The sequence below is a fragment of the Erythranthe guttata genome, chromosome 3 (genome assembly GCF_056151865.1).
Source record: "Erythranthe guttata isolate IM_541 chromosome 3, IM_541, whole genome shotgun sequence".
NCBI lineage: Eukaryota > Viridiplantae > Streptophyta > Magnoliopsida > Lamiales > Phrymaceae > Erythranthe > Erythranthe guttata.
Genome location: NC_142535.1, coordinates 919,278 through 930,620, shown reverse-complemented (window position 1 = coordinate 930,620; position 11,343 = coordinate 919,278). Strand labels below are relative to the sequence as shown.

Genomic DNA, 11,343 nt, shown 5'->3' with positions numbered 1-11,343 from the left:
TCCATTCCGTTTGATTTCCACCGCTAGGTGAAATACATCAGTTAATTTTCTACTATTCATATACGCACACCCACATTGGTGTGTAGCATAAAAATAACCGAAGAAATGTGAGAAGTAGGCAGCCAGCTAATATGACGACATTGATCCGACTCATCATATGCTTAATCGTTTCTTAATTGTAAACACGATCTCAATAATAATTACTAACATTTAATTATTTATTAATAATAAAATAGTGTATTTCAGATCTATAAAGCGGTGTCGTTTAGTCAATTTAAATAATATTAAAACTTTTGTTTTCATCTCCAAAAACAATACATACAGAGTGGTGGACTACTACTTCGTGTCAGATACACATATACATACAGACTATACATACAAAAAATTCAAATACACACTCCCCCAAATTTCACCGGAAACACAATCACGGCGGAAGTAATATATACATACACACGTTTATGTATGTATAATATAATATATAATATATGTATTCCGCTTCTTCGTTTCTCTCTCTAGAAAATTATATATATATATACATAATTCAGTGCTGGATTAGTAGGCATTGAGTTCAGCAACACCTTTTTTTTTTTGGTAGCTTTTCAAACGGTAAATCAATTTTGCTCACACTTTCAGATCTCTCTACTTTCTCTCTCTAAAACTTTTTTTTTAATTGATTGTTGATTTTTGATTGATCTCTGTTTTTTTGTAGATTGAAGTTTGAATTAAAAGTAATTAAAATGAACGGCGCTACATTGGTAGCCATTGCCGCCACGATCGGCAATTTTTTGCAGGGTTGGGATAATGCCACAATTGCAGGTGAATTTTTGTCTTCTAATTGCAATTTTTCCTTTAATCAATCAATCTAAGTAAAAAAATCACTTGAATATTGAATTTTCTGTGAATTAATCTCTAATTTAAATTAAAAAAAAAAAAAAATATATACAGGAGCTGTTGTTTACATTAAAAGAGAGCTCGAATTGACGGCTGCAGTAGAAGGGCTTATAGTGGCAATGTCGCTCATCGGAGCTACAGTGATCACCACTTGCTCGGGGACAATCTCCGATTCGGTTGGGCGAAGGCCGATGCTTATCGTTTCGTCCATGTTTTATTTCCTAAGTGGAATAATAATGTTGTGGTCTCCTAATGTGTATGTCTTGCTTTTGGCAAGGCTTTTAGATGGATTTGGAATCGGGCTTGCTGTTACGCTAGTTCCTCTATACATTTCCGAGACTGCACCTTCGGAGATTCGAGGGCAGTTAAATACTCTCCCGCAGTTCCTTGGTTCCGGTGGAATGTTTTTGGCGTACTGTATGGTTTTCTCGATGTCGCTATTGCCCTCGCCTAGCTGGCGATTGATGCTTGGAGTTCTTTCGATTCCTTCACTTTTGTATTTTGCGTTTACTGTGTTTTATTTACCTGAATCTCCGAGGTGGCTAGTGAGTAAAGGGAGGATGGTTGAGGCGAGAAGAGTTTTGCAGAAACTGCGTGGGAGGGAAGATGTTTCTGGTACATTCTTGATTCGATCTTTGTTTTTCCTATTTGCTGAAGTAATTTTTTTTTTTTTTTTTTTTTTTTGATTGAGTGGATTAATTTTGATCTGTTGGTTTCCTTACTAAAAACTGTTTGATGTGAGCATGTGGTTTTATGCGTGGCATGCTAAAATTATGTAAATATTACTTTAAGAAACCTCAGACATTTTCTATACGAATAATATTCTAGGTCTTAAATCCCTTCAATGTGAAAATTGCCGTTTTTTGAATCGTATTGTTCGCAGTCTTTGGCTAGGCATCAATTAAATTGTTCAGAAGAAAATGTATTATCGTAGATAAGACTAGACATATTCAGTTTGACTATGGTGCTGTTTAGATGATTCAAGCATCGTCTTGTAGTAATTTTCTCTATTCAAACGTCAATTACTACGAAGTTTTATTAAGAAATTATTATGATTTATTCCTCGCGTATAATTTGTAACAACAAACGAGACGTAAATACCAACAACGACACACAATTGTTGCGATATATGTTGCTTCTGCTCATGTTACGTTCTCCTTCCACAGGTGAAATGGCTTTATTGGTCGAAGGTTTAGCAGTTGGTGGTGAAGCTTCCTTAGAAGAGTACATCATAGGTCCAGCAGATGAATCAAGCAAGGATCAAAACCCAACTGATGAAGAAGACACTATCAAGTTATACGGGCCTGAAGCGGGCCACTCATGGATCGCAAAGCCCACCACCGAGCAGAGCCGTACAGGCCTTATCTCTCGCCACGGGAGCGTGGCGAACCAGAGCATACCCCTAATGGACCCGCTCGTGACCCTCTTCGGAAGCGTCCACGAGAAGCTTCCCGAAACATCCGGAAGCATGCGGAGCATGCTCTTCGCGAATTTCGGAAGCATGCTCAGCACTGCAGAGGCAAACATGAAGCACGAGGAGTGGGATGAAGAGAGCTTGCACAGAGGAGAAGACGAGGGCTACACCTCGGAGGACGCGGGCCCAGACGAGGATGACAATTTGCGGAGCCCACTGATGTCACGGCAAGCTACAGAAACGGGCCATCATGAGAGCTTGTCAGAGATGAGGCGGCATAGTAGTCTTATGCATGGTGGTGAAGCGATGGGGATTGGTGGGGGTTGGCAGATGGCGGTGAAGTGGTCTGAGAAAGACGGAGAAGGTGGTTTTAAGAGGGTTTATTTGCACCAAGAGGGTCCGCCTGTTTCTAGACGTGGGTCCCTCATTTCTGTCACTGGCGGCGGTGGTGGTGATGGTGATGGTGGCGATGAGTATTCTCATACGGTGGCTCTAGTGAACCAGCAGGCGAAGGAAATTAGTGGGGCCACGGATACTTCTGGAAATGTGTCCGTTTTGAGTGCGCTTCTTGAACCGGGAGTTAAACGGGCTTTGATTGTTGGGATCGGGCTCCAAATACTGCAGCAGGTATAGAATTTTCTGTTTCGAAGTGTTAGCTTTATATTCTTTTTCTTGGACTAAGATTTTGAAAGATGAAATGAGCCGGAATAGTTTTCTCCTAGAATTACATAGTTGAGTGAAAAATCATATATAAGAAGAGACTAACACAATAAATAAATAAATAAATATGCAGAGTTTTCCGCCTACTTGTTCAACGAAATTAGTCATATCTGATTTGATCTTGTGTTTGTGCAGTTTTCTGGTATCAACGGTGTACTGTACTACACTCCTCAAATTCTTCAGCAGGCAGGTGTGGGAGTTCTTCTGGCTAACCTTGGCCTGGGAGCAGATTCTTCGTCTTTCCTCGTTAGCACATTGACCAACTTTTTGATGCTTCCTTGTATTACTGTTGCTATGAGGTTCATGGATATAGCTGGTAGAAGGTAACGCTCCTTCCTTTTTCTTTCGTTATTTAATACTATTTAGTCTCTTTTACAGAAAGAGGTCGATTATTGAATGCTATTTTAGTATCTTTCCTCTCCATGATTAATTCGGAAAATAACCATAATCAAGATTTATTTATTCTCCTATATAAGCATTGCCCAAAACTCCGAGAACCTCGTTTGAGAATTAAGACAGGACTCTTGATACACAATATAATCAAGGATTTATATTTCAAGAAAATTTATAGTTTAGTCAATTTCGGTTTCTATACTTAATTTACCTATAATCTCTTATATAGGTCACTGTTGCTAACAACAATACCAGTTTTGATTCTATCACTCATCGCACTCGTGATCGGAAATGTTTTCGATTTCGGGACTGTGGCCCACGCAGTAATCTCCACCGTGTGTGTCATAGTCTACTTCTGCACATTCGTGATGGGTTACGGTCCAATTCCAAACATCCTCTGCTCGGAAATATTCCCAACGAGAGTGCGCGGAATATGTATCGCTATATGCGCGTTAGTTTTCTGGATATGTGATGTCATTGTTACTTACTCACTTCCCGTTATGCTGAGCTCGATCGGCTTAGCTGGTGTTTTCGGTATTTACGCTGTTGTTTGTGTTATCTCGTGGGTGTTCATTTTCTTGAGGGTCCCGGAAACTAAGGGCATGCCTTTGGAAGTTATCACGGAGTTTTTCGCCGTTGGAGCCAAACAAGGTGCTAAAAGTGAGTGAGTGAGTGATGGAGGGAGGTGTCAACATTGCTTCTGAAGATGATGGTGTTATTATCTTAGCAGGGTTTTTTTTGCAATGTAATTCCAAAAATTTCATTTTTTTTTCAAAGATTACATCTGTAATATTACATTCGATATGATTTATTCGATTTTGGAACAATTTTTTTTTTCTATTTTGAAATTTTAAATGCTAATTTCGACATATGCTCGGTTTCTAGACCTACTAAATGTTTTCTGCATTTCTTTGATAATTAAAAGTTATAAAGTCATATTCTGATCTTTTCTAAAAATGTTTCATTTTTGTTCAAAATTAAATAATCTATCAAATATATATATATATATATTAATATTAGTACGATAATTAAACAAAAAAATCGAAAAAAGAGTCGGTTATGATAGCTTCGACACACGCTAGTGAGTGAGAAAGATTCGGTTTCGGTTTTACAAATGAGGAGCATTACAGTTAGGACTTCGGATGCTGGCTTGTGGCCCGTGGGATGGGGAAGAAGGTGAACATGTCATGGTAAACGGGCCGGATCTTATTTCAAAAATTTCGTGAAAACAAAGTTTTAGACACTGTGGCGAATCAAGATTATTTATTTATTTACGTCACATTTTGTTTTCTTTTGATAACGAAGGAACTTCGATAAGCTGATACAAGCTCTCTTGCTCTTACGCTAGGTCACTCCTAACGTGCTATTTACTTCATATTTGTTGTTACTTCTAAATTTACTTGAGACTGAACTATAGAAAAAAATTCGTTTTTAAAGATATTATTTGGCGACGCTCGTACTCTTCTCTCTTTTTTTATTTTTCCTTTCAATAAGATAGGGAATTAAGTTCAAATAAAAATAAGTTGAAATTTGTGAAACAAAAGTTTGAAGATATTTTAATGGAAATCAAAATAATTTGGAACAATAAGCATGTTAGCAACTTATTATCAAACTTCAAATCATTCCATTTAAATTAAAGTACCTAATTTTTTTCATGTGACAATGATTGCTTTGTAGGTGAGTTATATTTATTTAATGTGTGGTTCAATCTTAAATATCGACATGTCATATTTTCTTTGACATTGACTTGTCCCCTCACCCTACTTGTGCTAACACAACCCTTTTGTGGTTATGAAAAATAGTATATATTTTATTTATTTTTCTATATTTTCCTTTTAATAACAAATTAAAAGAAAAAAGTTGTTTTTCTTGCTATTCGTTGTATATTCTTCTTACAATTTGCTATAACTTTTTAATCGAAATGAATAAATTTATACTGAATACTTATTTTATATGTGTTTTCATACTTTATAGCCATCCTTTTCAAATTTAATATATACTCATTTTGTGAAGGTAGAACCAATATAATTGGTGTTTCCATAGCATTTCTATTAATTTAAAAGTAGAAAAACCTACTTTCCCTACTTGGTGATATTGTAATTTCGAATTCTTTTAAATGCACCTATTATAGTGACAATTTAAATCGGTAACACTATACCAAATAGTATCGGGTTTCTATTCAAATTTTGATACTTCAAAAATTTGTACAGTTTACTGAACGTCTGAACCGAACTATTCGTTTCGGTATGGTTTTTTACCGAATTAATCCAATTTTTTCAATTCGGTATTGGTGAAATCAAATATATATATATATATATATATATATATATTGAACTTGACATTCAAATTTCAAGGCACTAAAAACAAAAAAAAAATGATTATCATTAGAGAGGCTAATTTGTAAATAATGATTTTTTTTTTTATAAATCTAAAAGTATTTTATAAGGTGTTATAACCTTAAAGAATTTAAAATAAAAGGCAAAAAAAAAATATTAAATATTTTCGGTGTTCAATATGGTACAGTATACCGGACATTAATACCGTCGTAATATTGGAAATCCAAAAAAAAATTACATAATTCCGAACTGAATTTTCGGTTCACTATTTGACACGTACCAAATTTCCGATACGGTTCAGTTCGATCGATTTATAGATCGAGTGAACACCCTTAATTTAAACAGCCAATTAAAAAAGAAAACCAAATCCACCGCAATAAAGTTAACTAATTAATTCCTCAGTCCGACACAATTTGAATCAAGAAATATCGTATGCCAAGGGATGTTGAGTTACGATGATTTACATTCCTCCATCAAATACTTATCAAGTCAAGTGATTTCGCCTTTTGGTACAAGAAATATTGTATGCTACCATATTAGTCAAACAAATTATGAATATCTATTTTATAGACTCACTCTTTTAAGGGGAAACTACAGATAAATCCCTAATCCAAAACTCAACTCACAGATCAGTCCCTAGGTAGTTTCCCCAAGCAATTCAGTCCCTACTCACGCGCCTAACATGCAGTTCAGTCCCTAATAAAATGTGCAAATACTAAAATACCCTTTACTTTATAATAATTTTACATAACTTATTTCCAACCTCCAACGCGCCGTTTGTGTTACACGCTCTTTGCCCGTTACATTTCAAAAATTAAACAACAAGAAAGAAGCTAAACAGAGAAGAAACGAAGAACAAAGAAACAACAAAGAAGGAGGAAACAACGAAGCACGAAGAATCAACAAAACGCAGAAAAATTATAAAACGAAAGGAAAAATAAAAATAAACAAACCCATTTCTCGACAATGGTGAAGCAGGGTAAACAACAAGGTTTGATTTTTTTTTTCTTTCATTTTCTTGGAAACAGACCCATTTGGGTGTTGCTTAAGCTTGCAAAAAGGTTTATTTGTTGTAGAATTGCATGATTTTGAACATATCCTCTCATGGGTATTATGCCTCGACTTTATTCGGTGTTTTCCCTAATCATTAAATCGGTTCCAATATCTGTTTTTCTGTTGTTTGGGTTTGCAAAGATCATTTATTTGTTGTCGAATTTCATGATTTTGTAACAGTTTCCTCATGGGTATTATTCTTCGGTGACATTAGCATGTCCCCAAAGCATTTTGAGTCCTAACAAGGGTTTCATATAGGATATGGGAAAAAGGCTTATTGTAGTTTTCGTACTGGGTATGTGTCATGCGCAGTAATGGTATTAATAGTGCATTTAGATGGTATTGACACAGGGTACTCGAAGTACTGTCCCGAAAGCATTTAGTCCCAACAAGGGATATGTCATATGTAATAATGGTATTGCTCTTGACTTCAGACGGTATTAACACAGGGTACTGGAAGTATAATCTTTGATGGTTCTGTAGTATGTGTCATATGCCACAATAGTATTACTAGTGCCTTTGAATGGTATTACTAGTGACTTTGGATGGTATTGACATGTGGTACTAGAAGTCTAATGTTTGATGCCATAATAGTATTACTAGTGCCTTTGAATGGTATTACTAGTAACTTTGGATGGTATTGACATGTGGAACTTTATAGTACGTTGTATTTGTTATAATTGTAGTTTTATGTGTATGTAATTGCAGGAATTGATGTAAAAGAAGATTGCAGCAAGCTATCAATAGGCTGCAGGTGCTCACCGATCGCTTTTCAAACAACCATGGAAGGTGTGAAAAAGTGATGAAGAAACAACATTATGAAGTACTGAAGAAAAATCCCTTCTATCACTACATGGACATGCCTAAAATAAACCACAGCTTCCATAGGGTTGTGTCTCTCATGCAAGCGTACAATGTAAAAGATCGGGCCTTCTAGTTTGGGGGAAATACTATACGCTTGGAAGTGTTTTGGGGTTTTTGTGTTTTTTTGTAATTAATGAACAGATGAATGTGTTTTTGTGCCATAAACAATCTGTCCTTTTGTTGTAGAGCTAATAATACTATTGATTAGCTCGCTTCGTACTTTTCCATTGTATCCATTGTACTATATGTTTCTATGAAATGTACTTACCTTTTGAACACATGGTACTTTATTTTGCGATTAATTAGTTTGTATAAAGAATATAAGCGTACCATAAAAATGAGCAACAAATACTTTCTAGTCTATTCGAAGATACCTTGTTAACACTAGACTTTGTACTTACTTGATGAATAAAGCGTACTTCACATGTGTATTCACGAAAAACTTACCATAAACTGAAGAATTGTGTCTATTCATTCTTAATAGTCTTAAAATGAAGAGTTATGCCTTAAAATGCGATCATATGGATGCATTGGCCCCACAATAATATATAGATTGTAACAATACTATATGAATGGCAAACATATACTTTATCAGTGAACACAGCGTACTATAGTCACGAATCACTTGTACTTCACATGTGTATTCATTGTACTTACTTGATGAACAAAGCGTACCATATTTTTTTATGAACTGAATTGTACCAATTTCATTGACGCTTTAATGATCAATAAGTACGGGAGATGCATAAATTATGTTTTAGATGATTATTTTAAGGTAGGTGAGCATTATTGTTGCGTTTGGAATACAAGATCCCATAAATATGTTGAATTTCATACATGATACTCATATACTATACGATATATTCATACAAGTCTACAATGTTCAAGTGTAAAACTAATATTTTCCTCAATTGTTACCATAATCGATATTGATCGACTTCCACATTGTCTCCATTCATTCTTAATAGTCTTAAAATGAAGAGGTATGCCTTAAAATGCGATCATATGGATGCATTGGCCCCACAATAATATATAGAGTGTAACAATACTATATGAATGTCAAACATATACTTTATCAGTGAACAAAGCGTACTATAGTCACGAATCACTTGTACTTCACATGTGTATTCATTGTACTTACTTGATGAACAAAGCGTACCATATTTTTTGATGAATTGAATTGTACCAATTTCATTGACGCTTTAATGATCAATAAGTACGGGAGATGCATAAATTATGTTTTAGATGATTATTTTAAGGTAGGTGAGCATTATTGTTGCGTTTGGAATACAAGATCCCATAAATATGTTGAATTTCATACATGATACTCATATACTATACAATATATTCATACAAGTCTACAATGCTCAAGTGTAAAACTAATATTTTCCTCAATTGTTACCATAATCGATATTGATCGACTCCCACATTGTCTCCATTCATTCTTAATAGTCTTAAAATGAAGAGTTGTGTCTTAAAATGCGATCATATGGATGCATTGGCCCCACAATAATATATAGAGTGTAACAATACTATATGAATTGCAAACATATACTTCATCAGTGAACAAAGCGTACCATAGTCACGAATCACTTGTACTTCACATGTGTATTCATTGTACTTACTTGATGAACAAAGTGTACTATATTGACGAATAACCCAAACTTTACCAGCTTATATATTGTACTTATTTGTTGAATAAAGCGTACTATATTCACGAATAACCCGAACTTTACCAGCTTATACATTGTACTTATTTGGTGAATAAAGCGTACTATATTCACGAATAACCCGAACTTTACCAGCTTATACATTGTACTTATTTGGTGAACAAAGCGTACTATATTCACGAATAAACCGAACTTTACCAGCTTATACATTGTACTTATTTGGTGAACAAAGCGTAATATATTCACGAATAACCCTAACTTTACCAGCTTATACATTGTACTCTTATGTTCACTAATTAAACAACGGTACATAGGTTTTACATACATGTAGACTGCAAATATTACTAGATTCAACACTATTAAACTATGAACTACTCCACCTTCAGAATTGCAATTCTTCACTTCACTTTCTTGATGGACTTGGTCCATCGACGCACTTGTAGCTTCATTTTCTTCACGATTTGAGTTGGAAAAAGTTTGCCCAACTTCAAATGGTTCACACCAATGGGAGTAGCCATGGTGTGGGCAACAGTAAAATAACCTTTCGGGATTCAAAATAGTTTCTGAAACCATGATTATTGTTTTCTTCCCACAATCAAGACACTTGCATTTCCCTTTTTTGTATTTTAACCCACTCATTTGAGTGGTGCTACTCGAAGAGTAGCATCACCACAAGTGTGCTCAAGATTGCATTTACGAATGCTAAATAACTTATCTGACTTGTACAATAATGCATAAACCCTCCATTTGCAGTTTTCGTCAATGCATACTGCTATGATCTTTTGTTGATCATTTTTCATGTACTTAAATGATCGATTATTAGCAATATAATAGTTTTTCAGCATATGCCTAAAATCATCAGGATCTTTAAAAAACTGATTCTCCCCACGGATGCAATGTCTCTATGCATCAATTGAATTTCTAAGCGGATTACCCTCGATTTCCATCGATTGATCGCCGCTTTTAGTTTAAAAAAATTTAAAAAATGGATTACAATAGAGTGGAATCCAAATAACAATGTACATGAAAATATCATAACAATGCACTGGTTCCATACTATCTTCTCCATTATATAATACTAAGTTTTCCCACAAATAGTACCAAGTTTACCTATCACCTATACTATCCGAATAATGGTTACGTACTGTCTTCCCCATTATATGATACTATGTTTTCCCACCAACAGTACCAAATTTATCTATCACCCATACTATTCAGATGAAGGTTACGTACTATCTTCCCAATTATATTATGTTTTCCCACCAACAGTACCAAATTTACCTATCACGCATACTATACGTATAACGATTACGTATTGTAAGTACCATACGTCCATACCATATTTATATTAACATGGTACTATTGCGTGCCATATTTTATACTATGTATCACAATAATTAACAACCATAAAGAAATGCATTTCAGTAGTACAGAAAAATATGGAGATCTACCAGCCATCGGTGCGAACCCTCTTTCGTCGGAAAAAAGAGGAAACCAGAGGAGAGAATGAGAGAAGAAATAGAGAAGAAAAAGAGCAGATAGAAATGAAGAAAGAGAAGAAAGAAAGAGAAGATGAAGAGAGAGAAAATGAAGAGAGAGAAAATGAGGAGAGAGAAAAGGGTGAGAGTGAAAAAGAAGAGAGAGAATATAATAAAATATATTAAATTTACATTAGGGACTGATCTGCATGTCAGACGCGTGAATAGGGACTGATTTGCTTGAAGAAACTACCTAGGGACTGATCTGTGATTTGAGTTTTGGATTAGAGATTTATCTGTAGTTTCCCCCTCTTTTAATTTCTTTATTTATTTTATTTTTTTCATAGGAAAATAAAAATCTAGGGAAAAAATGAAATAAAAATAATACCAATTAAGAAAAAAAAAGATTTTTATTTATTTTCTCCAACAACAAAACGAAGATGATGTAATTATTCAACTACCACCTGTGATTGTTCTCCAATAATTTAAAGAATTATGAAAATGATGGGGCCAAATAAAATAAT

At 34.7% G+C, this 11,343-nt stretch overlaps 1 protein-coding gene across 1 annotated transcript; it reads left to right on the top strand.

The window, feature by feature from the left end:
* The first annotated feature begins 301 nt into the window (after positions 1 to 301).
* On the top strand, positions 302 to 4,287 carry LOC105951063 (monosaccharide-sensing protein 2). Its single transcript, XM_012974456.2, has 6 exons — positions 302 to 606; positions 710 to 816; positions 946 to 1,506; positions 2,058 to 2,932; positions 3,161 to 3,348; positions 3,648 to 4,287. Exons 2-6 carry the CDS (start codon positions 738 to 740, stop codon positions 4,084 to 4,086), a joined length of 2,142 nt encoding a protein of 713 aa, XP_012829910.2. The 5' UTR covers positions 302 to 606; positions 710 to 737; the 3' UTR covers positions 4,087 to 4,287.
* The last annotated feature ends 7,056 nt before the right edge of the window (positions 4,288 to 11,343 follow it).

Coding starts and splice junctions, on each gene's coding strand:
- LOC105951063 (XM_012974456.2), top strand. CDS start 738: ATGAACGGCGCTACATTGGTAGCCATTGCCGCCACGATCGGCAATTTT. Junction 817..945: donor GGATAATGCCACAATTGCAG/GTGAATTTTTGT, acceptor AAATATATACAG/GAGCTGTTGTTTACATTAAA. Junction 2,933..3,160: donor GGCTCCAAATACTGCAGCAG/GTATAGAATTTT, acceptor GTGTTTGTGCAG/TTTTCTGGTATCAACGGTGT.